This window comes from Labeo rohita, chromosome 1, assembly GCF_022985175.1.
Source record: "Labeo rohita strain BAU-BD-2019 chromosome 1, IGBB_LRoh.1.0, whole genome shotgun sequence".
NCBI classification, from domain to species: Eukaryota; Metazoa; Chordata; class Actinopteri; order Cypriniformes; family Cyprinidae; genus Labeo; species Labeo rohita.
Window position 1 is genome coordinate 19533112 of NC_066869.1, and position 27719 is coordinate 19560830.

Sequence of the window (27719 nt, forward strand, 5' to 3'; positions counted from 1 at the left end):
AGAAAAGCGACAAGCAAAACTCCGTGATGCAACTCTGTTGTAACTGGAGCAATGGTCCGGTGGTTTGAGTAGGACATGCATGCATCACTACATAAAGTATTTCAGTTCACGGCAAACTATACTGTAAGCATGCATGTATGTCTGCTTATAAAAAATAAAACTCTTAACATCTTTGTGAATACACCATGGCAACATTAAGGCGTTCCGCCTGAACTTTGTAGTCTGGACCGCCGGCGTGCAATGACAGAAACTGATCAAACATTAAAAAAAACTCTAAAGGCATGGCAACAATATGAATAAATATACTGTAAAGATTTATACAAAGACATATGCACATATACACACACACACACACATAATAAAGATATCCGTTTTCGCTGTCACTGTATAAGCTGGCCGAGCTTGTCATCGTAGCGCGTTGTTGAAGACTTGCCTGGCGCTTCGCGCTTCCTACCCCAGCGAGCGCATATCTTGCCCCGTATGAGTTGAGCTGTACAGTGAGGGGGGACACGTGATCTCATCTGATCCCGTCGATTTTGTTATAGGGTGGAGGGTCTGGGTTTTGTGTACATAAGGTCGTGTGCTCGCTTCTTTTCTCTCTCTCTCTCCGGCTCTCGCTCGCTCTCGTACTCCAAGTGCCACCGCTCCGCCTCCTCTTTTCGCAACATTGACGCAATGTATAAATGCTGGAACAAAAGGACAACTTCCTTGAAGCTTGGCGTAATTGCAATAATAGAGATAGAGAAGGGCTTCAGTGACATACTGATGGGTCCGGCGTTCTACCGGAATATCTTTCCCAGCGCTTCTTGGGCTCGACGTACACGTAAAATGGATTTGCACTTTCCCAGGTTATTCCAAGCCTGAAGTAAGTATCATAAAGCAGCCTTTTCTTTTCCATACCCAATCTCTCCAGCTCCGCTCTCGCTCCCCTGGTTCATAAGAGGAAATACGACGGACCGAAGCTTTGTTGTTGAGTTGCCATTCACGGTGTGTTTTCCCTGTGCGTTTTAAATGTTTGAGGACGAAAGTTGCCGTGCTGTTTACGATTCATTATCGGGCTTATCTAAAATTCGTTTGTGCATACGCGGAGGTGGTAAACAACCAAAGCGCGGGTCGCACAGTTATTATTAGGTCTGAGGAAAAAGGCGCTAGTTTTTTGAATGAATGTTTATTTGTGTTTCCTGACGGGTTTCAACAAAAGGCGATGGATGCGCTCTCGCGGGGGGGGGGGGGGGGATTTGAAGTAGAAGTCGCTTAATGTCAATGACACTTTCCACGATTAATTTCGTGAAATCGCAAAGCTTGAATAGCGTATGAAAAGAGCGGTCCGAGCGCGAATACATACATCATCGAGCACAAAAAGCTGTAGTGAAAGCCAGGCAGCGAAGTGCCGGGTTTTATTATATTCAACTACACTGAAGCTGCATTCCGCTTCCATTCCGCCGCTCCAAAATTATACGAGGATGTGTTGTGTGTCACAAAACCAATATATTCTCACATGTTGCTCATTCTTACGGCTGAGTATGAACAGGCGCGTTTTATTTCTGCGACCAAACGATGCCTGCGCTGTTGGTGTTAATGCCGATCCGATACTTTGCGAACAAAGGACCGGGGGAGAATTTCGTGAGGTGGAGGACGACAGTAAAAGAACGGGTAGACTGTTTACAATAATAACAGGATAGTCGTGACGTCGTGTGATAGACAGCGCTCTCAGCCAGAGGAGAAACTTCTGAGGCATCAACAACATTCTAAATTTGGACAGGGGTTACATCATCGAAGTTAAAGCTGCTGGGGGGCGGGACTTCCGGTTGGATTTGAGTTCGTACCGCTGAAGCGGCTGCTCTTTCTGTTGTGTCTTTGTATCTGTCCGTCTCTGCACGTTCGCCTCCCTTTAGAGAGTAATGCTTAACAGTTTGAGCACTTGCTCTGCTGGATCTATAAAACATGTTTCGAGATTCTTGTAGTAGCGGCGTGGATGTATTGTGTGGACCAAACTCGCCACATTCAAACAATCAAAACGTTACCGCGACCCAAGCCAAGTTAAAAGAAGTAATGAAATCATATATTATGACTTAAGCTATCTAAAAAGGGTGTTTGCATTGATCTGTGCATTATCTCTGTCGAAACGTGTGGTTTTGTGCTAGTGCTCTTCATAAAATCCCTTAATGATAGACAGTGGTATGCCATATATTAGACAGGGTTGATGAAATACCATGTAATGAGTTGTTACAAAGTCAAAACAGTTCACTGTCACGTAAAATGACTGCTTTTAATCATTGAATGAGTATCAGTCTTATGTCATACAACATATGTGACCCTGGACCACAAAACCAGTTATAAGTAGCTCAGGTATATTTGTAGTGATAGTCAAAAATATATCGTATTGGTCAAAATGATCGATTTTTCTTTTATGCCAAGTAAAGATGTTCCATTGAGATATTTTGTAAATTTCCTACCGTAAATATATCCAAACTTAATTTTGATCAGTGATATGCATTGCTAAGAATTTCATTTGGACAACTTTAAAGGCGATTTTCTTAATGATTAGATTTTATTTTTGCACCCTCAGATTCCAGATTTTCAAATAGTTGTATATCGGCCAAGTATTGCCCTGTCCTAACAAACCATACATCAAGAGAAAGCGTATTTGATGTATAAATCTCAATTTTAATAAACTGACCCTTATTACAGGTTTTGTGGTCCAGGGTCACATATTATCATTACATGGTATATAAATGGCATTTATCCTTTCATTATAGATTTTCTAAGCTATAATGGCAGAAACAGAATTTCAAATAAAGTGTGTTTGTGTGGAATGACTTGTTTGCTCTGCTAACGTTCTGCGAGGTGATGTCAGATCTTTTAGGAATAAACCTATTTTTAACCTAATTTGTGTCCATAAAAGCATTTCATTAGAAAGGTCTTTTTTTTTTTTTTTGTAATCCATGTGACCAGAGACCATTCCCTTTAAGATCTCTCGTGCTTTGGGTCACTAATAAATGAAGTTAAACCAAACAAACCAGCATGAGTCAGTGGCTGTGTCTTGTTAGGCCGGCCCACTTAACAGGGGTCGAAGGTTGCTGTTGTAGTCTCAGACTTGACTTGCAGGCATCTATTGGCTTTTGATGGATGTTGTTACTTAAGTGTGTAGGCTCTGGCCTCTGTAAAAGGGGGGGGCTGTCCCCTCACATGCTCCCACCCCCTCCCTCATACTAAAGAGATCACAGGGGTGCAGCTGCTTCAGACAGCTTTGGGGTGGGGTGGGGGTCCGAGACCCTTCAATGAGAGAACAAAACCCTTTCATAAACACACACACTCAAGTTCACCCCTTACAACTGCCCCTATTTTCACACCCCTACAAAAAAAGGTTTGAAAAGTGGAGGGTGCAAGAGTGCACTGGGTGCACAGCACACGTATTTGTCCTTATTAGTACATAGCTAATTGCTAAAATGTTAGGATCATGAATCCGAATAAACGGAAAGGGATTTCTTTTCTGTATTTTACTTTTTCTGCATTACGTGACTTGATTTGTGACTAGTGTCTTTCAAATTTATCAGAAATATTACACACAAATGAGTAAGCCAACAGGTCAAGGGTTTAATGTAATGCAAGAGACTGAATAATCACATACTGCGTACAACAAAACAAAAAAAACTTCTACTTTCGGTGATCCAACGATTGTTGTCTGCCATAACCGACTTTGCTGACTCAGCAATTTTCAGCTTATTTTTTTTCTTTTACAATGATGTCCTCTTCAACTCCATCAAATTGCAAATTGCAAAACAAAACCACACGTCTATTTAGAGAGAAGACAGATATATCCTTCTCACGCCAACAGGAAACTCAAAGAACGAGCTAATCAAATTAAAATTCTATATCTTTTTATTGAGCGTATTGAATGTAATTTGCAGCCCTGCGGTGTGTCTATTTCAAGAGTTGTTTAGGCTGAAATGCGAAGGCAGAAGGTTTAATTTGATTCAGAGATTCTAACTATGAATGGAGAGTGTGGTAAACTTCAGTAGCAACCTCTTGTCGTCACACTTGCATTATGAGATGATACACAACCCATGCCAGGAATCTTGAAATCAGAAATTAGTCAGAACTGCTGCACAAAATGTGCTGAGGCCGTAAATATAGGTCTGCATTTGTTGTGTGTGCTTTCCCATTGAAAATAGCTTTGTATATGCATAAGGAACCTTGAAAGTGTGCATTCAGTTAATCATATACTTCCAAAAGCATCACGCTTCATGTATTTGACTAATCCATGCTGTATTCGCTCAGCTTCTTTTTTTACGCAGCCCTGTAATATTTATATGGAATCTAGCAATAACTAAGTTGATGTTCGTGATAAGGTTAATTTTATTATAAACAAATGTTAAATGTGGATTATTAACACGTGACCCTGGACCACAAAACCAGTCATAAGTTGTAGCAATAGCCAATAATACACTGTATGGGTCAAAATTATAGATTTTTCTTTTATGCCAAAATCATTAGGATATTAAGTAAAAATCATGTTCCATTAAGATATTTAGTAAATTTCCAACTGTAAATATATTAACACTTAATTTTTGATTAGTAATATGCATCGCTAAGAACTTTAAAGGCGATTTTCTCAATATTTAGATTTTTTTGCACCCTCAGATTCCAGATTTTCCAATACTTTTATCTCAGCCATATCCTAACAAATCACACACGAATGTAAAGCTTATTTATTCAGCTTGATTTTTAAAAAATTGACCCTTATGACTGATTTTGTGGCCCGGGGTCACATGTAGTCAGATCATAAAAAACCTAAGATAAAACATGTAAGATTATCAGTAGTACACATCTATTGGCAGCAAGCTTCATTTGGCTTATTATCGCCTTGATATTGCTGCATATGAATGTTAATTAGTAGTAAATCACCCGAAATACCAGAAATGGGGTAACTCTTGTGTACTACAGAGTGTCTGTGTGTGGATAAGTGGGCAGCATTAAGATTTGGGCGTTCAAGTGTGTCACAAAGCAGTTGCTGAGGAAAAAACCAGGTCATATCTCCCTCTCTTTCTGAGCAGAATGGATATTTTACAACACCACTGAGACTGAACTATCAGTTTGCATAGGGCGTATACAGAAGAACACCTTACATAAGTTTCTCTATAGGGAGCTGGCAGGGAAGTACTCGATGAAATAGCTTAAATGACAAGCATTAAATAGCCAAAGGCTACTTTTTATTTTTCGAGGCTTCTCGTGTCCTTATCTGTCCCGATTTGGGTGCTTCCCCTCAACTGGCAGAGGCAAACGCGCTTCTCTCCTCAGAACACATAGACGTTTTTAAACGTGCAGTTTCAGCGAATATAAGATTGTTTCGTGTCGTTTTGATGATAATGAAAAAAATGTTTCTTCCAGTAAAATCTTTCTATCTCCCACCTTCAAAACCGCTCTCCAAGTCCATGTTCCCGGCATGCACATGCGAGCTGGGGGCGGCTCTTACGATTTGAATGAGGAGAGTCACTTTCGGCGCCATTTTCGAGTGAGCGGCGATAACATCAACACTGAGCGCGCGCACAGAGGGACAGTGCGCGCGACGCTTCGTCTTAAAAAATAACACTTATTATCTGAATGAGGGAAAAACGGCTCGGTCGGATCACGTTTAGAGAGTAAAATCGCCCGCGATGTAGTGTCGACGAGCACAGAAGTGACCAATACGAAGCGATTGTGGAGCCGAAGGAGAAAAGGGGGCTATCGTTCAGCTGCGTATATGGGAAAACCTGCGATTTTTAAAAAATAATACATAAAAATATCGCTCGATGCAGGGAAAAATATAGAAAAATTCTGGAAAATACCCGAGGGTCTTAGGAGTGGGATTCAGCGCGGCGGTGGTGAAGATTGTGTCTTTTTGGTCTTTTTTCACGTCGCTTTTTGAGCGGGAGTAACGGACGAGCTGCTGGCGCAGATACACGCAGTTCAGTCCGAGTCTGTGATGCATCAGACACTCAACTCAGATTATACAGGAGACATCAACCATTTTAGCCGGTAAGACGTTTGAAACCGTTTATTCGTCGAGCCTGACATAAAATAAAACGACTTTGATTGTAATTTGTGTGTTTTTCGGAACACCTCTTTGTCGTAAAACTGTCTTAAAACATGTTGTTTTTAGTGTAAATAGTTTGCGCCATTTTATCTAAGTCTAAGCACGAAAGCCTGTGTTGATTTTGAAAAAAGTTACCCGTTAATTTTTTATTATTGTGACCTGACGATGTACATGTCACGTCACACTGTAATATGTTACATCTAGACTAAATGGACAAATGTGGTGTTTATGTAACTTTATATAAAAATTGACATGACTTATGAAGTATAATCTTGTGCTGACTACTTAAATATAAAACGTGAAGTGTCGTTGTGTTCATTTGGAATAGTGAAATGTAGCGTTTTTTGTGCATGTGGGGATGTGAGGGCAGAGGACGTATTTTGTCTGCAGGAGAAAAAGAGATTCTTGCTTTTCAGCTTTTCTTGGAAATGTGAATTGGAGTTCAGCAGTATGGTTGCAAGCAGGGCAGTTTCACCTTGTTATGCAAGTTGGTGGATTTACGCACGAGCTTATATTATTCACAAAATAAAGCAAAGCTTTAATTCTGCAATGACCTTCAATAAATGTGTTTTTAAAGTCAATTACTTGCTACAATTATTATTATTAGTTTTCACTAGCCCCACTTATATTTTATTTTCAGCTTCTCTGATGAGTGTCAGAGGCTGTTTCCATTTTTGAAACAATAAGTAACTTTTTGTGTGGTTTTTGTACCCAACTGAATGGAAAAGTAAGCCTTGAACTATTGTGGGGGTGGAATTGAAAATGCAGGCCTGTTGAGAAAAAGCCTATGTCAGTTGCAGAATTGCTGAGGTGTGTGTTCCTCTCCTCACATTCAGTCTGTGTGTGTATTGGGTGTCTCACGGAGGGCGTGCCGCACCTGGAGATTCAAATAAGCCAAAATTATGCTCTGACTTTTTCCCCCGCATGGTTTATAATATTGGTAATTCCTGATAAAGTTGTGGCATAGGCACACAAGTCATTAGACTAACAAATTGAACCTTAAGCATACAAGAGATAATTGTTTTACATATTTTTTTAACTCACACAGACCTTACAAAAAAGCTCATGCCATTATAGTTCCACAGCTTGCTTTCTGTAGTTGATTTAAACTAAACGGCTATAGACACTAATGTCAAAAGTGTAATTTTGTTTTGTCTGACTTTAATACAGTGCAAGTTGTCCACTCGCTCTGTAACTATTTTTGAGGCCAAGTGTGACTTTAATCAGAGTCAGAGTTGATATTTCCTTGGTTATCGGTCTACATTGTGTCAGAAGGACAATTTTGTTTCCTTGAATGATTTTGAGTGAATTTTTCTTTACTAACCGCAATGCATTAGTATTTCTGAGAAGTTTTAAGGGGAAACTTTGATCATTTAAGCAGTTATCAATTTTTATGTAGAGCAGCAGCAGAAGTTTTATTCCAAATTAATATATCAATGTTTTAATGTAGGCCTAGCTATACCATGTTGCAGTGTAAAAGCTCGATCACCACTCACAAACAAAAAAAAAAAGTGGGCAGAAATCATGGGATTCCTTATATATGTTAGTATCTGTTCATAATTGTATAATTATGCTTATTATGTCATATATATGTAATTATAGTATGTTTTTACACTGTATTTATTGTAAAACTGGTCATAGTTAATTATTAAAATTGACTACGTACATATTCAACACACTGTACACACTGTATTCAGCCAAAACTTTAATTTATTAAAAAATGAACAGCTAAACATACAGTCAAACCAAAGTTTATTCAGACACCTTCAACATTTCTCACATTATCACATTTAATTCGCTGTGGTTTAGAAAATTGTAATAAAATATGACAAGAACTCAGAGTTAAACTGTGTTAGAATAAATAACTTTGACAGAAAAGTATGTAATGGATTACAATCAACCAAAAATTGTTCAGACAACTGTTAGCATGACAATATTTACACAACTATCAATACTTTAACAGTTATCAAGCAGTGCTTAATTTGTTCAGTCTGTGGTGTAAAAAGGTTGCTTTAGCAATTAAAGGAAAAAACACTTAAGCAAAACATGGTCTGGTCAAAGTGTCTAAATAATTTTTGGTCCCAATTTTTTATCAGTTTTTACTGGTAGTCTACTGTATAAAGAATTATTGTGTATGCTATGTCACACTTTATTTTATTTTGCTATCCTCACTTACGTAAATGAACTATAGTGTCCTGCACCCATTAGTAAAAAAAAAATATCAAAAAATGATATCTGGTGTCTGAATAATTTTTGGTTTGACTGTATGTTTTCTAATATGAAGTGACAGTAATATTTTAATATTCTAATACAGCTTCCAGTCAGCTAGAATACGAATATCAGGAATGTATAAAACAGATATTGTCATGGCGACATGCCTCAGTTACTGCTTGTCCAGCCACAACAACAACAACTATTCTTTCACAACTGAATACTGAGCTTGTATGAATCCACCCAGTCTCTTCATTCACGTCCTAGGACAAACAAATAAATGCGAGGAATCATTTATACATAAAAACAAAAAATACACATTTTGCACAGATATTTTATTTTCACCCTTGTAGTTTGTCGGGTTAGAGAATTAAAAATCCTTTTTCCCCCTCTGTGCGTGAGTGTATTTATAATTTCATGTCAGTGTGTAATTGTGGTCATGAGGTGATTCCCTCAGTGGTCTATTGTGAACGAGCAGAGCCTGGACGTTATGACGAGGACCCACTTAGACCACTTTACACTGAGTTTGTCTTCAGGTTAGGACTAAAGGTTACAGCATTATACAGGGCTTGTGTTTCTTTGATATCAACCACTCAAGATGTTAAAGTTGAACGGATAATGACAAAAGCATGCCGGCAAGGCCTAAATGAATGCACATTCTCACTTTGTTTAAAATAGTAATGTGTTAAGCTTTATTTTCACACGCCGAACAGAGTTTGGGACAGTCCTATATTTAATTAGTTAATTTAAAGATATTAGTTAATAATTAGAGGGGAGTTCTCAAAAGTTACATTCCACACAATTTCTCTACCGCCTTTAAATTCTGATTTTAATTAGAATTTTGCATTCACTAGTAGAAAAAAAAAATCCTCAAGGCCAAAGATTGTGTTTGATATTATTATAAGTCATTTTATTAAGAGCAGGTTGTTTATTAACTGTGTTGTATTTTTTTTTAAACACTCATCTGCCCTTTCAAGGCAGATTTGCAACAAAGAAGAAATTCTCCAAATTTTGCTCTGACCTTTGACCTTTTAGCTTGTGTCGATGTGACCGTGACATATTAGTCACAATCTGGATAGTTCAGTATGACTTGCACTGGTTCATTATGACGTGAATCGCAAGTGTCTTTTTCACAATTATTGTACCTTCTTGGCCCAAATCCAAATTGAAACCCTCATATATATATTTGATAGTAGCTGTGTGTCACATACAGCAAAGACCACTGATCCTGTTCGTCCCCAGTGTTTTTTCATGCATTTTTTGCCTTATGTTAATGGTTATGTAATATTGCATTTGACTTAAACCCAATCCCACACCATATGAAAAGCTCTGTAGGTGCAAGGCCTGTGAATTATCTGCATGGTTTTTCTCTAATCATTATTTGTTCTTCTTAATTTGCATGCCTTGAAAATGTATATGTGTGTATATATATATATATATATATATATATATATATATATAATATAATTGAAAAGAAAAAAAAAAAGTGGAATAGCTTTGTCTGCTGGCTTCCACTCAAATGGAGGTAAACCTTAGCTATAAGATTATGCCCTGTGTCTTACACCTCAAATATCATTTAGTATACTGTATAAGAAAAATAGTTTTGTTGTTCATGTGCTACGCATGAATTGAGGCATCTTCCATGGGTGTTTTTGTGGAGTTTCACATTGTGTAATACTTTGGTTTTTAAGTGCCATATTGACTTCAAAGGAATCACATTTTCATCTTTTTAGTAGTAGTAGTAGTAGCTTCTGTAGATAATACAGAATGTAGAACGGGCCTGTACTGTTGTGGCTAATTTTTAAATCATTGTCTGTAAACATAGTATAGTGACTCTTTGAAGTAAATGCAATAGCAGAACTGGTACCAAAATGAGTTTGAAGTTTCTGTTGTGTTTTTCCCCCCCTCTTTGTGTTAGCTCATTTCAACGTGCCTCTTGCCACAAAGTTAAAGAAGGGCCTCTAGGATTCAAAGTTGTTGGTTGGTGTAGTTTCAAGTGGTAGCTTAAAGGGAAAATAAGAAGAGTCACTTGGCTGTGTTATTATCATGAAACCTGAATGTCAGTAACATGTGGGGCGGGGGCTTTTGATTTCATAACTTCACTAGTAAACCGATCGGTATGAAACATGATTTTCGGGCCTAACTCAGGCCTCAGTTTTGCGTGAGTGTGTGTGTGTTTGTTTGCCCAGCAAGATCAGAGGACTCGCGATTCTGGGTGGGTGTGTATCTGTGCGTGTCCTTTTGTAAACGATCATTTAGATGCGAAACACAGAAATGAAAATCTTGATCTGAGTGTCAATTACAAAGCTATCTGCTAAGAGGAACACAGCGTTAGTCGAGCTCTCTGATGCCAAACAGCAGACCTCTTCATTGTAAGCTCTTCTTAGTACTACATGTGCTGCCAGGGGCTGCCCCTATCTGACGTTACCAAGGCAAATGCACTTGTTATGGGGACTGGCGCTGTTGTCAAGGTATTAGGCCAGTGAAACCCCCCCACTCCTCGCAGTTAAAGTGCTTGATGTGTTTTTGCGACGTTAGTTCATACAATATGAAACAACTTGTATATTGCCTTTGTACTGTGATGTTTCATGTACAAAAGCAATATAATAATCTGAGGCTTTACTGTACATGTAAGCACACTTTGTAAGAAAAAAAAAAGAAAAAATACGAATGAACCTTGTGAAAAAAAACAACAACAACAGTGGTACTAAATAATAAAATAGTACCATCTTATAAATTGTGGATTTGAAATCATTAGTTTTTGATATTTATAATGTTAATATTATTTTTTGCTTGTACATCAAGTTTCCAGTTCTTTGTTTTGAAATATATTAACAAATATTTTTTTTATTTACACTATTTATGGTTAATTTTAAAGTATTTTGAATTAAATATTGTATTTTCTAGTCTGTTTAAGTATAGCTGTTTTCAAGAGTGCACCGATTGTGCACAAAGATCAAAAATAGTTGTTGATAGTGTGTAGAGTTTAATAAATCATTTTTATTTACACTATTTAGAGGTATTTTTGAATTATTTAGTATTAAATATTGTATTTTCTAGTATGTTTCAAATATAGTTGTTTTCAAGAGTACACAGATTGTGCACAAAGATCAAAAATAGTTGTTGATAGTGTGTAGAGATTATTAAATATTTTTATTTACACAATTTATAGTTAATTTTTCAATTATCTTGCATTAAATATTGTATTTTGTAGTATAATTAGTGTAGTTGTTTTTAAGAGTGCACCGATTGTGCATAAAGCTCAAAAATAGTTGTTGATAGTGTGTAGGGCTTAATACATCTTTATTATTTACACTAATTATTGTTATTTTTGAATTATTTTGCATTAAATGTTGTATTTTCTAGCATATTAAGTGTAGTTGTTTGCAAGAATATACCAATTGTGCACAAAGCTCAAAAATAGTTGTTGATAGTGTGTAGGGTTTAATAAATGTTTATTATTTATACTATTTATAGTTAATTTTTCAATTATTTTGCATTAAATATTGTCTTTTCTAGCATAATAAGTGTAGTTGTTTTCAAAAGTACACCGATTGTGCACAAAGCTCAAAAATAATTGTTGATGGTGTAGAATTTAATAAATATGTATTATTTATTCTATTTATAGTTAATTTTCAATTATTCAGCATTAAATATTGTATTTTCTAGCATAATAAGTGTAGTTGTTTTCAAAAGTACACCGATTATGCACAGAGCTCAAAAATAATTGTTGATGGTGTGTAGAATTTAATAAATGTGTATAATTTACTCTATTTATAGTTAATTTTCAATTATTCAGCATTAAATATTGTATTTTTTAGTACATTAGGTGTAGTTATTTTCAAAAGTGCACCCATTGTGCATAAAGCTCAAAAATAGATGTTGATATTATGTATAGTTTCATAAATGATCTTTATTCACACTATTTATAGTTAATTTTGAATTATTTTGCATTAAGTATGGTATTTTCTAACATATTAAGTATAGCTGTTTTCAGGAGTACACTGATAGTGCACAAAGATCAAAAATAGTTGTTGATATTATTTATAGTTTCATAAATAATCTTTATTCACACTATTTATAGTTAATTTGAAATTATTTTGCCTTAAGTATGGTATTTTCTAACATATTAAGTATAGCTGTTTTCAGAAGTACACCGATAGTGCACATATATCAAAAATAGTTGTTGATAGTGTGTAGAGTTGAATAAATATGTATTATTTAATCTATTTATAGTTAATTTTCAATTATTCAGCATTAAATATTGTATTTTCTAGGACATTAGGTGTAGTTGTTTTCAAAAGTGCACCGATTGTGCATAAAGCACAAAAATAGTTGTTGATAGTATGTATAGTTTAATAAATAATCTTTATTCACACTATTTATAGTTAATTTGAAATTATTTTGCCTTAAGTATGGTATTTTCTAACATATTAAGTATAGCTGTTTTCAAGAGTACACCAATAGTGCACATATATCAAAAATAGTTGTTGACAGTGTATAGAGTTTAATAAGTAACTTTTATTTACACTATTTATTGCTATTTTAGAATTATTTTGCATTAAATATTGTATTTTCTAGAATATTAAGTGTAGTCATTTTCAAGAGTGCACCGATTGTGCACAAAGCTCAAAAATAGTTGTTGATAATGTGTACTGTGGGATTTAAAAATGTCAGGTTTGGTCTCTTCAGTTTCAGGATTGTTTTATTCTGTCCCATTGGGCTGATCTTGTGTGTGTAAATGTGCTTTCACACACACTTGTGTGCTCTCGTGCCCCCTTTGCTTGTTACTCTTGTAAAAGCAAGTGAAATTATGGGAGCAGCTTCCCCTTTCTGTGGTAGGAAGTGAATGTTTCTCTGCTAACTTCTGGCATACGAAGTTACAGGGAACAACACATCTAGCTGCAGTCTCGTAAAAATACACTAATCAGACTAACCCCTTCACATCACCAGAGTGTTATTTTGGTTAGCAAACCTATTTTGTTTATGGAGTATTGTTTATTTTGTATAATTTAGGTACATATGTACACTGTAGTGTAACATTCGGTGTATATAACTTAAATATATATAAATAACTTAATTGTTGAATTCATCGTCTCTTCTAAGTTTTATTACCATGTAATATTCAGTCACTGTTCAGTCAGTAAATACTGAAACAGTACATTTGATGAAAACCATCACTGGGTGTTTATGCCTTTATGCATTTGCCATTAGCATCAATAGTAAAATACAATTTTAAAAACAAATAATGTTTTAAAAATATTTTGGGGTGTAAAATCATTCTTAGTTTGATGTTGCTCAGTACTTAGGCTGAAATGATGACTCATCTTTTTTTTTTTTTTTTTTAACATTGCTATCCCGTATAAAGTTGGTTTATTTAAAATTCGCCCTTAAAGTTAAATATTAGTACTACCACTTAGACTTGCATTTCAATTGTGTGCTTTATTAAAACTTACTTTGTGTTGTTTGTCCTTTGGTTTGATTTTATTGCCCTTTATGTTTGTAATGGACAAGTGTGATGGTGTTTTTAGTACTTAATATAATACTTTTTTATCTTTAAATTTAATTAGGCTAAAAACATAATTTTTTTTAAAATGATTAGACATTTTCTACTTTTTAGAAAACACCTCTTCGTAGGTTTGGTGCTGTTGTGGTGTTATTTGTTGGGGATGGGTTTCCTTATACACTTTCTCACACACACACACACACACACACACACACACACACGAGGATTTATCTCCAAATAAGACTATGCAGTATTCATGTAAATATTTTACATAATGTACAAGCACAAGATAATTACACCTGTCTAATAAAACACACACACACACACACTGCATCTTGTGCAGATGGTATACTTTTGTATTAGTATTATTATTTTTTTTTTTTACCTGTAATTAGATGTTAAGGAACATAAGAACCAGAATTTGTGCTTCATAAATATCCTTTTATTTTTGTTTTCTCCAGGAAAGGAATGTCGAGCACACGGCATGACACTGAGCTGTGACACAGTCAAGTAACTGTAAGTACACCACTGCTTAAACCATTTTAACCATATTGAATTATTTTCTGAAGTGCATGAAATACCAAAACGTATATAGAAAAACAAAACATTTTTTTCCTGTCTCCTCATGAAGTGCCTAACAAAGAGAAAACAACAAGAAAGTGAAAGACATACAGACAGGGCAAACAACATAAGTAAATATTATAATTGTGGGAGGTTACAGGCTTTTGTCAGGGAACACTTTTCTTTTTTTTTTTCCCCAGAAGTCCATGGGGCTCTTTTCATAACCTGTAATTTTACCCTTATAGACAGCAGATGCTTCCCTGTCCTCTTGCTTGTGTTACACCAAAAGTTTATTGTCAGTATTGGATCACCTGGTACAAAAGCACATGTGCGTTTACTGAATGGAACAGAAACCTGGGGGTTTACAAAAGCAACCAACATCAGAAATAGAACATGATAAATATTGAAAGTTAGTCATGCATGAAATTATTCTGTTATTATTAGCACGGTTATTTTGCACTTTGCACACGTCATGTAAATTATTTCTTACACTCTCGCATGAGAGTCATTCAACGATACAGCCGTATGAAACCTTGTCGTTCACCTTACTCATCTGGTACTCTAAAAATGCATGTCTTGACTGATTTGAATGTACTTGTAAATCTTATATTGAATATGAAAATAATTTTAGATTATTTGCTGGTTTTCTGAAGTTATAATAAAGGGTTGGACACGGTGAACTTTTTAGAGACAGTTTAGGCACGCTTACCTGGTAATGATGATTTAATCAGGGAGGAAGGCAGGTTGTGTAAGAACGTTGTGAGTGTGATGTTTTCTCAGAACAGGTACCGAATTACCACAAGTGACCAGAGAGTTAAGAGTATGTAAATAGTTTTTGAGCACTGTGTACTTCTCCAGAAAAAATCCACCCATCACTGTAGAATAGAAGAAAGTCAAAAAAAAAAGTTGTCATATAATGAGCAGCAATGTAATAAACATTATTTTGTTAACTCTGATTTTCATGACTTTTAAAAATGAAAAACAATGCATTTGACTTTGAAATTAGACTCTGGGTTCACAAGAATTATCTTCACTTGACTCCTAAAGCGTTTTGAAGTAGATACACTTTCACTTTTTCATATACATGATGATGTTAGTGATCTATGTCCTGCTAAATTTGCATAGCAAACCAAACGTGAGAAAAAACAGTCCACAAAGCCTCAGGAAGTATCACGTTTTAATCAAAACAGCCGCTTGGTATTTTATCTCTATTTTTGATTTTAGATTCTATCAAGCTTTTTTTTCATCCTTGATGTCATTTGGCATCATTGCTTTACAGCATGTAGTCATATCGACACTTATTACTCATTGTCTTTTTATTGATCCTATGTTTTCAGGTTGCGAAACGAGGAGCGTGTATGTGCGGCTGTGTGGGCGCGCGCATCGCGTGAGTGCGTGTGCGCGCGCTCTGTGCGGGGCCTGTCGGTACTGTAGCAGCACAGAATGGTTTGTGAGTTATAACGGGGGTGCAGGCCGTACTGTGCTGCGGCAAGAACGACAGGACAGACGCGCACTTCACATTCAAACGGGTGGAAGGCCAGAGGAGAGAGGTCTAGCAGGCGAAAACAACAACAACGGCAGCCAGACTACGTGTGCCTGCGAGTCTCCTGAACTTGGCCGTGTGACTGACTGACTGACTGGCTGCCTGGCTGTAGCAGCACGTAAATATTGGAGTCAAAGCACTAGCGAATCCTCCAGTATTGACCGTGCTGCTGGAGTTAGGCGGGCCGTTTACCGTCTGTGCTTCGGGAACCCTCTTCAGGAAAGCACAAGGAGATTAACGGCTGACTAACAACATGCTGGTGTTTTTGAACGCTTTTATTCTGACATGAAATTTAATAAAACATCAAATAAGCTGCATAACTGTTTATGTAATTTCAGTTCAAATGAGTCAGATGCTTTTCTAAAAGTGCTTTGACATGGAAAAATGCAATAAAGAAAAATAAAATGTAAAAACATAAAATTCACAATGGAAAATTAATTGTACGCAGCCGCGTCTTGCGCAAATTTTGCATTTTCTCTCAAACACATAAATCATATCACCAAGTTCTAATTAAACAAAAAAAACCTAGACTATAATGAGCAATTTCTGTTGACTATTATGGACGAAGCACATCAATTACAAAACGTGTCGTGTTATAGCATTAAGCATCATCGCATCAATAATGTACCTTCCATCTTTTTCACATTTTGAATTACGCAGCATCGCCATCTTCTGGGAAACTTTAAAGGGTTTGAAGTTTTCAGATCGCCCCCGTTTCTTTTTTAAGTTGAGATTTAGGGGAGGGGTGCTGACAGAATCTCTTCGTGGATCGGCCCCTTTTGGTACTTTTCGTTGTTTGTTTTGATTCTCGCGTTTCTTTCCCTCTGCAAGGGTCGTTAATATCAAGTATATTTACACTCCCTCTCTGTTGAAACGCTCGGCTTTCTCCTCAGGCGATACTGAGGAAACCATCCTTCAAAATCGTGTCCACCATCAGGCCAAGATTAAGAAAAGTTTGCGTTCATCTGGATCAATTGTACAAAAGTCTGTCAAATAAGCGAATGAAAGATGAGCGTGCGTTATAAAAATGCGCAACACTAAGTTGACCTTGTTACCTTAAGGGACAGGAATGACAAAAAAATCACAGAGAGTAATCTAAATTTTAGCCTAAATTTAATTGACTTGATTCAGAAGTCTTAGAATCGCTATGAACTGCAATATCTAGCCTACAACATTCGCTTCTTTGAATGTACATGAATCTGAATGTAAATGTCAGAACTCAAGTATGGACAGTAAAGGCGGGTCGTTCAGTACAAGCAGATATTTTTGCTTTAAAATAATTTATTGATGAAACCTTAATTATATTGGACGACGAAGCGCAGCCCCGGACCTTACGCTTCTGATGGCAGTTATTCCTGCTCCCCAAAAAAATGGAAAATGACAATAAATGTGGTTGAACTCAGCCTCAGAATAATAATAATAAAACACACGTTTGTGTGCAACTGGACATCAACTAATTTAAGTCTGAAGAGCATTAACACAAGATCCGCTTGACAATTTCAGTGAATATCTGTTCGTTAAATGTTTGAACAGACCTCATAATTTTAGTATGTATACACACCACATACCATTAATTACTTAAATTGTTTAAAAACAGCTGCACTGATTGTCCTCAATGTTTACTGAGTGTATTGAAGATACATAATAAATAAGCAAGTTTTAGTTTCTCAATGGTACACAACTAAGTTCGTTCGTTAAAATCAACGGAGGACAGAAAAAAGTCTGTACACGGGGAAAAAAGTTATTGGTGTAGTGCTATGCACTGTAAATCTTACTATTTTAGGTGGAACATATATCTATGAAAACATATTTTGCGTCATTTTGATTGGTCACTTGCTATTATGTAACATTCTGGATTTTTTTTTTTTTTTGGATATAGAGAAACTGGTTTAAAAAAAAGCTCTGGTACTGATACTTTTGGATTTGTTGTCTTTTATTGAATTTGAATTTTAATGGATTCGTTTTAATAAAACTACAATCGAAACGACTAGCTTTTATTTGACGGATTGTGAGTCCTTTGATATCACATCAACCTATATTGTACATCGCATTACGTAATAAAAAGCAGGTACGTGTGAATTCAATGGAATTGTCGAATGACATGCATGACAGACATTTTAGCAAACCGATAAAAAAAAAAAGAAAATAGGGCAGAAACCACGTCACTTTCTTTTGCTCTTACGTCACTCCCATCTCATGTCACTGAGGTTATTCTTTCCCTAGGCTGAACTAGAGCTTAAATACTGTACTTATGAATTCGCACTGAGCACTTTGTGAAGCGGAAACTCATAGTGCACCCAAAAGGGCTGCATAACTTTTTTTTTCTTTCTGAATAAGCTATTCTTGGCAGGTAAGGCGAGATCCTACCCGGTAATTTCCACAAAAACATCATTTGGAGTGTCACAGCTGAGCAACGCGCAGGTTTATGCTGAAACCTGATTGGGCAGTTCTGAAAATAACGGTTTTGTTATCATTCAAAAGGCTAAAGCAGATAAGTGCACTCGTGTTCATATGCATCTCATCGCTGTTTCCAAACTAGTTTGTCATAGTGCTAAAGCAAACAGACCTGGCTATATAACATCACCTCATATGTCATCACCTGCATCTCAAAAACACAACATGGCGAATCCGATAAAGTTAGTACAATCAGTACCCTGTGCAGAAAGTAGTGTTTTAAAACGCTCTCTCGCTTTTAACAGACAGTGTCTATGCGTGAATCATTAAAGCAGCTTAAGGTAAATCAGAAAATATGTGTTAAAAAGGTCGACAGGAAGACCACCATGAAACATTGTGCCTACTTTACCTTTTTATGGTCCATTTACCTCGACATCTGCTTACTAGTCACCCCAAAGGACAAGAAGGTGATGTCAGTCAAAATAAAAATTTTTTACAATAATGCAATAATCCTATGAAAAGTAGTGATGTTGGGTAAAACAGTTCCACCGCATAACTGCGAACACATCACGCGCTCTTTTATTGGATAGAAACCGCGCGCGCCAGTTACCAGGGCACTCGGAAAACGCAATCATGGCGCTTGTTGCTGTGCAGATTTCAACACTAGCGAACTTCAAAAACAACAAACCAAAGTTAATTTCGAAGTTACGTATTGCGAGTAGCAAACAAACGTCTTTTGAAATGTTTCTTTTAACTTGTCTTTAATGTGAGGGCAAGAAATTAAATGAAGACAAGTAAAGATATATTTTCGTTTTTGACAGAAGTTGGTCAGATATAGATCCCCCCTTACTTTGAGCGGTGAGGTTGTTGCTATGCAAAACTTCACAGCTGTAACTGAACGGCACAGAGCAGGTTAAAAGCTTTTAAGGTCACATCGATCGTGATCCGTCAGATTTGCGCTCTGTCTCGCACATTCTGCATGATCGCGCACACATTTCCAAACTTGTGCACATAATGCCATAAAGTTAAAGCCTAACTAGTACCAAACTTTCTTCCTGTTACCTGTACGGTCTGATAGTTGACAAATTGCTGTAAAAATGTGGTCTCCCAAAGACATCAAGGTCAAAACCTGACGATTAAATTACATTATGTTTGGTGTGGTAATAATAATATGAATTTAAAGGGAAAGCTCACTCAAAAATTAAAACTGCAGTATGATTTACTCACCCTCAAGTCATCCTAGGTGTATATGACTGTATTCTTTCAGAAGAATACAATCAGAGTTATATTAAAAAATGTCTGGTCTTCCATGCTTTATAATGGCAGTGAATGGCTGTTGAGATTTTGAAGCCCAAAAAAGTGCATCCATCCATCATAAAAAGTTCTCCACACAGCTCCAGGGGGTTACTAAAGGCCCCCTGATGTAAAGCAATGCATTTGTATAAGAAAAATATCCATATTTACAACTTTATAAGTCGTAATCTCTAGCTTCCGCTAACTGTCGTATGTGCATTCGCGTGAGAGTGCCGTTCCAGTAGATGATGTAGGTTGGGGTAAGCTCCGGTGAGAATATGCTTATGAGAATCAAGTTTTGTTTACAGCAAAGGAAAATCAGTCTCATATATCAAAATCTTTGTTTTGTACTTCTAATTTGTGACCGGTGTTTTGTTTTGCTCTCTCCTTTGTGCTTCTGTACTTGCCTACGTCCTGCGCTGGAACGCCACTCTCATGTACATGTGTACCACAGTTAGCTAAAGTTATAGATTACGCTTTATAAAGTTGTAAAAATGGATATTTCACTTATACGAACAAATCACTTCATTTCAGAAGGCCTTTATTAACCCCCTGAAGCCTGGAGTACTTTTTATGATGGATGGACACACTTTATTTAGCTTCAAAATCTGGACCACTATCCACTACTGTTATAAAGCTAAGCTTGGAAGAGCCAGGACATTTTTTAATATAACTCCAACTGTATTTGTCTGAAAGAAGAAAATCATATTTAGGATGGAGTAAATCATGAAGTAATTTTCATTTTTGTGTGAACTATCCCTTTTCACTCTAAAATTAAAATTCAGCCCATATTCACTGTCAAATTGTTCCAAACCTGTATGAGTTTATTTATTTTGCTGGGCAGAAAAGAAGGTATTTTAAAGAATGATGGTAACCACGGACTTCCATGACTAACCATGATTTCCAGAGTATTTTTTTCCATAACAAGGAAGTCAATAGCTACCGTTAACAGTTTGGTTACACACATTCTTCAAAATATATTCCTTTGTGTTCAACAGATGTAATAAATTCATACTAAGAGTGAGTAAATGATAACAACATTTTTATTTTTTTGGATGAACTTTTTAATCAAGGGATAATTCGTTTAAAGTGATAACGCTGTCATCTTATTCCAAACTCGTATGACCTTTTGTAGTAACACAACAGTCACAGTCTTTCACTTCAGTGTGAAAAAGATGCAATGAAAGCGAACGGTGAGTGATGCTTGTCAACCCTTTGCATTCTGCATAACACCTAGATTTGTTTTCCACGGAAGAAAGAAAGTCATACGGGTTTGTCACAACATGAGGGTGAGTAAATGATGACAGGATTTTTATTTTTGACCGAGTTATCCCTTTAATAGCAGTCCATTTAGTTGGTCACTAGAGGTCGCCGTTGAGCTATCCTGAAAATAACAATTTAAAAAAATGAGAGGAAAACCTTCACGTCATGTCCGGTTAGCTTAGCACGTCGGGAGAATAAAAATGACCTCCGATGATTCGTAGCACAAATAACATCGTATAACAGCTAAACAGAGCGTAAGCACATTATTTAACTGTAAGGGTAATATTGTGAGAGAAGTACCATTATGGCGGCTTTGATTTCGTGCTGTTTTGGCTGTTGTGGAGACAATAACAGAGGCCACGTAACACTGAAGGAAATGCCCACGGTTCAGCTGGACACTCATCACATGGGTAAGTGTTGCGATCTGACATTTCATACACATTATATTCAGGAAAATAGTTCGAGTTTGACAGTATGATAAACAAGGCTGTCCTTCTTGAAAAATAAGTGCCTTTGTCCCCATACAGTGAAGTGTTGTGATTATTTTAGTGCTGCCAGACCTGACATAACAGTGTATTTACAGTTCTTTGAGTTTGACATTTGTACTAACATGTATATAATTAAGTGAGACCTAATAAACAATAGTAATGTATAGCATATAGGAATAACACAATTTCAGAACGTCATGAAGCAGATAAAAACGGTAGCAAACTATTTTAGTCTTTAAAAAAAAAAAAATGTATTCATGATATTTCAGGTACTGATGTTGTTATTGTAAAGAGTGGAAGACGCATATGTGGAACTGGTGGTTGCATTGCAAACGCCCCTCTCCATCAAAACAAGAGCTACTTTGAGTTCAAGATTCAGTCCACAGGTAACACAAGATCTGTACAAGCATTTACTTGTAAGTCAGACCAATTAAAAAATAGTTTGTTTTAGTCATTAGGTGTGACTCCTGTGAACCTCCTTTGCAGGTGTTTGGGGAGTAGGAGTGGCAACGCAAAAAGCAAATCTGAACCAGATCCCTATGGGTAGAGACCCGCACAGTCTTGTGCTCCGGCAAGATGGGACCGTCTACCACAACAATGAAGAAAAGAACCGATTACCAGCTAACAGCTTACCGCAGGAAGGAGACATTGTGGTGAGTCTTAGCGGCATTAAATTAATATGGGATTTGTTGGAAAATAAAACTATTTGTGTGTGCTTGGTAAAGGGAGAAGCATTTTGGACTGAGATTCCATTTGTGATTTGCTGCCTATAATAACAAGGGTTCTTAAAGGGATAGTTTACCCAAAAATTAAGCATCCGTCATTAATTACTCACCCTCATGTCGTTCCAAGCTTGTAAGACCTTTGTTTATCTTTGGAACACAAATTAAGATATTTGTAATGAAGTCTGATCGCTTTTTGACCCTCTATAGACAGCAAAGGTACTATCACGGTCAAGGCACAGAAAGGTAGTAAGGACATTGTTAAAATAGCCCATGTGACATTGGTGGTTCAGTCATAATTTTTTTTTTAAAAAGCTACGAGAATACTTTCTGTGTGCAAAAAAAAACAAAAATAACGACTGACAGGAGCTGTGTTTTGTAAAGCAGTTGTTCATTTTTGGAGTATTAGCTTCATGTATCTAATTTTCTGGCTTCTGTCATGTTTGTGTGTCTGTAGGGTGTTACATATGACCATGTGGAGCTGAATTTGTACCTAAATGGGAAGAAATATGAACTGTCCAGCGTCAGGCATTAGAGGAACTGTTTATCCTGTAGTTTATGGTAAGTATTTTGGAGTGTTATTTACATTTTTTTTTAATGACTATTACCAAACACTAACATCATCTTTGATTACCAGTGCAGTTGAGACCAGAATTGCTTTATTTAGTAACACAATTACAGATTTGCCTTGATTTGCATTCACTGTTACTCTGTAGTTAGTGATGAACTGCACAGAGATGACAATCATAAAGTGTTTTAAAGTTCTTTGATTCCAGTGGTGCGCAATGTTTATAAAATATATATTTTTTTAAACATTAAGGGCATAACCGTGCACCGTTGTCTGAATTTGTACAGTTCTGCTCTTTATTTATTTATTAATTAATTATAGGGAAAATTATTTTTTTGTATACAGTGTAGAAGGGTTGAGTTTGTTTTAATATAAAGTGTTCAAACAGACAACAACATTATTTTCTAAAATAATTTCCGAAATTGAGTTGCTTAAGAATTACACTACCAGTCTATATTTTTGAACAGTAAGAATTGTAATGTTTTTTTTTTAAGAATTCTCTTCTGCGCACCAAGCCTGCGTTTATTTGATCGAAAAAACAACACAAGCAGAAATATTGTGAAAAATTGTTCCTATTAAAAATAACTGCTTTCTATTTTAATATATTTTAAAATGCAATTTATTCCTGTGATCGAAGCTGAATTTTCAGTGTCATTACTCCAGTCTTTATTCTACCATTCAAAAGGCTGAAGTCAGTATATTTTTATTTATTTATTATTTTTTTGAGAAAGACATTATAGAAATCAATACTTTTATTTAGCAAGGATGCTTTAAATTGATCAAAAGTGATTATAAAGACATTTATAATATTACAGAAGATTTCTATTTCAGATAAATGCTGTTCTTCTGAACTTTCTATTTATTAAAGAAACCTGAAAAAATTCTACTCAGCGGTTTTCAGTAATAATAATAATAATAATAATAATAATTTTTAAGCAGCAAATCGGAATATTAGAATGATTTCTGAAGGATCCTGTGAGTGGAGTAATGATGCTAAAAATTCAACTTTGAAATCACAGAAATAAATTACATTTTAAAATATACTCAAATAGAAAACAGTTATTTTAAATAGTACAAATATTTACAATTTTTACTGTTTTTTGCTGTATTTTGGATCAAATAAATGCAGGCTTGGTGAACACAAGAGACTTAATTTAAAAAAATCACAAATTTTACTGTTTAAAAACTTTTGACTGGTAGTGTACCTAAAAACATATTTTGAAAAAAAAAAATTTTAATTCTTGCATTTGGGGCAGTCATGGCCTAATGGTTATAGAGTCAAAGTCAGAGTTCGAGTCTCTGTATCGCCAGGCATTGTAGGTGGGAGTGAATGTCCAGCGCTCTCTTCCACCCTCAATACCGCGACTGAGGTGAGACCCTTGAGCAAGGCACTGAACCCCCAACTGCTCCCTGGGCACCACAGCAACAATGTTCACTACTCACTGCTGTGTGTGTGCACTGAATGAGTGAAATGTAGAGCACAAACACTTGGCCACATGTCATGTCCTTTCCTTTTCCTTTCCTTTATTAAATAGAATTTATTGTTATATAACACATCGTAACTTGTATGCCTTCGTCTTGCCCCTCACAGTGGACGATAGTGCAATACTGGATTGCCAGTTCAGTGACTTCTACCATTCTCCTCCGCAAGGCTACCAGAAGATTCTTTTTGAGCAGCAGATCTTCTAAAGTTCATGACGTGCTGTATATACACTAAAGATATGTGCTCCACAGCCGGGATTTGAAGTGCTACGGTTATGACTGACTTCTAACAAATGTGTGGCTCAGCCTACTGAAAGGAGGTGATAAAACTGTGTAAAACTGACACATATCTGGCCATTACTACTCAAAAAGTCCTCCTATGTTTTTTGGTGCACTGATGTTAAAATGCTTATTCAGAACACACATCTTTATTTACACTTCATCAGACACTGTACATTTGAAGAGTTCAGATGCAAAAGCCTCTAAATCCATCTCACGTTTTTCTTTAAAATTAGCATTTCTTTCTGGCTACTTTGTATAGGTTTCTGTGTAAGTACTGCTACTTCTGATTGGGCTGAGGCTGGAATTTAGCGAGCCTGAGAGAGTATCATTATCTCATTTTTGACCAAGATGGCTTTTAGCTGGTTTTGCATCTGAACTCTTCATTTACAGATGTACAGAATTAACAGTGTACTGTTGTGAACATATGGATTTTAGTTGGCTGGTTTGAATACAAAAACGGGTAATAATGGAGTCACATATTACAGCTGACAATCGTAACTTTATACTTTATGCATTTCAAAACAGTGATGCTGACCTGAAATGCTGACACTGACTCAAAATACGGTCAAAGCTCCTTTGTTATTGTCAGTCTATCTGATGCATAGCATCATAATGATTTGGATTTATAAAAGCCCCACAAAAATACATATATTTAAATTTAATGACATTTATATTTGATTGTATTTTTTTTTTTTTTGCATTTTTTTCCATTTTTCTTGAAAGGACAGTGGAGATATGACAGAAAGTAAGTGGGAGAGAGAGGGGGGACAGGGTCGGGAAAGGTCCACGAGGCGGGATTCAAACTCGGGACTCCCAAAGTGCAGCTGCACTATATGTTAGCACACTGCCCACAAGGCTATTGGTGCTGGCGATTGTATTTTCATATTATGTTCCTATTGATATACATTATGTCTTATATCATTATTGCAGTTTCTGCACAGGATTTAGTGTGACTAATATATAAAGAAAACGTGAGATGTGCAAGAGGATAAGAAGTCTAAATGTTATTTACCTTAAATATTTAATATTTTTACCTGGGTCAAATTATCTAATTGTGTGTGTTCTCTAATTATGAATTGTTTCAATTGATCACAGAACTGTTTTTAATAAATTAATGAATATTGTTTTTTTGTTTGTTTTTTGTATGTTTTAATCTGGCAGGTCTTAGTTTGTTTCTTTTAGTAATTAAGATTTAGCTTTTGTCATTAGTTCATAAAGGCTGAACTGTCCAGAGCGCACTGTTCTGCGCGGTGACGTATCTTTACGTACGTTACTGGCGTACGTATCCTGTCAGCTGAGCAAACTTGCGCAATCTGTAGTCTACGCACAATGACGCAAATCTACAGTACAGGTCCAATAAAAAATGAAAAAGCCTGTCTGAACTCCAATAATGTTTCACTGCAGAATCGCTGTTCCTTTTATCGTGATCCTATACATGGAACCCCTTAATAAAGTGGCGTAAAATGTAGTATGAGTCCATAAGACTTGTTAATTGTCAAAAAGCTAATATTACAGTTACCATACAGGAGTCTGTGTCCCGTCTGCTCCGCACCACCCCGGTTTTACGTACATACACCATCATCTACTCCCCTCATAGTGATGGGAAATCCGACTCATTTCCGCGATTCGGATCTTTCCCACGGTGAACAAGCCCACAAAACGATCCAGCATTTGCAGTCACTAACACCCATCCGTGGCATATTACGTGTCTAAAAAGTTAAAATAAATCAATACGGAAATTAATGTTAAAACAGTTTTCTATTCAGAAGTAATAAGCAGTTTCATATATCTCGTTCAATTTGTTGCATGTATGATTAAGCTCAAAAAGTGCATAAAGTGATTTAAAAGTGTGATTTGCATGAATGAATTGATCTTTTTTCTTATTTGTATTATATATAAATAATATCCAAGGTACACATTTCTAGTACTTGTGCAGTTCATTCTCATATTGTATTTTCAGAAAGTTTTGGAATATTTGTCCTCTCCCCAAATGTGTCACTACCGAAACACAGTAATAGCCTATATAATTTAATCAGAAGAGTTATATTGACCTATTAGTATGTTGCTTACATCTTCCTCGTAAATATGTATTTTTTTCTATCTTATTAAAAAGTTTTTAGTGGTAAATCAATAACAATTACAGTTTTAACAATCTTTCAAGTGTGATTTATTTATATTTTTCTCTGTAAAAGGCAAGAAGTTGATCATACTTATTTTAAGTTAATTAGTTTGAATATACATTAAACAAAAAAACCTATCATAACATCTTAGTTTATACTTCAGTATTATTATTATTTATTTATTTTAACAAAACATCCCATGTTTCGGTAGTGACTGCACATTTGACAGTAATGTTTTGGTAGGAACCACACCACATTACAGAACTTTAACTTGCATACTAAAACATACTAAAATACTAACAATTTGCATTACTGTACTAAAATACTGTACTTAAATTTTGTTTATTTCCCCCAAATAAAGGATTATGTTTTTCTTTTGTCACTACAGAAACAATGATGACATGTTTCGGTCGTGACTGTTACGACAGTGACAATTTTATGGGATAACACCCAAAAAACAAAGATGTCTCTACTGAAACTTCACCAAATGTTTTGGTAGTGACAATATTAGATACTGTTGAACTTAGCTCAAAGATCAGCACATGGTTTGCTAGCACAGTTCTGCCCTGCTGAAAAAAACAATAGAACCATCACAGAAAATTCTAATGGTTTCCACTAAAAATACCGTTACAAACATTACAAACCATCAACTTTTAACCATTAAAACCATTAAAAATGGTTTTCTGTAGTGTGTTATTGGACATATTCCATTAGGATTTATTGGTTTTCACAAGCCACCAAGAGAAGGTGACCAATTACCAGTAGAGACCAACAGGTTCCATTAAAACCAATACAAGTCCCATTATAACCAGTAAAACCATTACAAATTTTGTGATGGTGTATTGTTTTTTTTCAGCAGGGTGAACAGTGGTACACATATAAAAACTAAATGTTATGGAATAACTCCCAAAAAAGTGTTTAATTATAGAAAAATGATGACATTCGTTAAAGTTACACACAGATTTTTAGACTTTTGAACACATTTACCTCAAAATGATGGAGCCTGTCTACTCATTATGTAGCTATCAGAGAGAGGGACACATAAATATTTCCTGATCATAAATGTAGGGGTGTAGTTAAAATCAGTCTCAGCCAATAAACTAAAACACACCTTGTTTCGGTAGAGACATGAAAATGTGTGACACTTAAAGTTTCATAATTTATTTAAAAAATTATTTTGTAATATGTAATAAAATGCAAAACATATTTC

The 27719-nt window shown here is 35.8% G+C and overlaps 1 protein-coding gene and 2 long non-coding RNA genes across 6 annotated transcripts; 2 read left to right on the forward strand and 1 right to left on the reverse strand.

Moving 5' to 3' along the window:
* Window positions 1-563: 563 nt before the first annotated feature.
* Window positions 564-15814, forward strand: LOC127165825 (uncharacterized). 2 transcript variants are annotated; one of them, XR_007827826.1, is made up of 3 exons: window positions 564-865; window positions 14255-14309; window positions 15692-15814. It is a non-coding gene; the product is annotated as an uncharacterized LOC127165825 (long non-coding RNA). The 2 variants fall into 2 exon arrangements; XR_007827827.1 differs by lacking the exon at window positions 564-865 and adding an exon at window positions 3257-6018.
* Window positions 14570-19468, reverse strand: LOC127165815 (uncharacterized). 3 transcript variants are annotated; one of them, XR_007827823.1, is made up of 3 exons: window positions 18701-19201; window positions 15064-15229; window positions 14570-14708 (listed from the first exon to the last, which is right to left on the reverse strand). It is a non-coding gene; the product is annotated as an uncharacterized LOC127165815 (long non-coding RNA). The 3 variants fall into 3 exon arrangements; XR_007827824.1 differs by having other exon boundaries at window positions 14570-14665; window positions 18701-19194; XR_007827822.1 differs by having other exon boundaries at window positions 14570-15229; window positions 18701-19468.
* A 1100-nt stretch (window positions 19469-20568) lies between these two features.
* spryd7a (SPRY domain containing 7a) lies at window positions 20569-25809 on the forward strand. The gene is given in 6 exon segments (XM_051110696.1): window positions 20569-21257; window positions 21605-21721; window positions 21822-21988; window positions 22515-22562; window positions 22564-22618; window positions 24217-25809. Coding segments are annotated over 6 exon segments (591 nt in total). The 5' UTR covers window positions 20569-21151; the 3' UTR covers window positions 24315-25809.
* Window positions 25810-27719: the final 1910 nt, after the last annotated feature.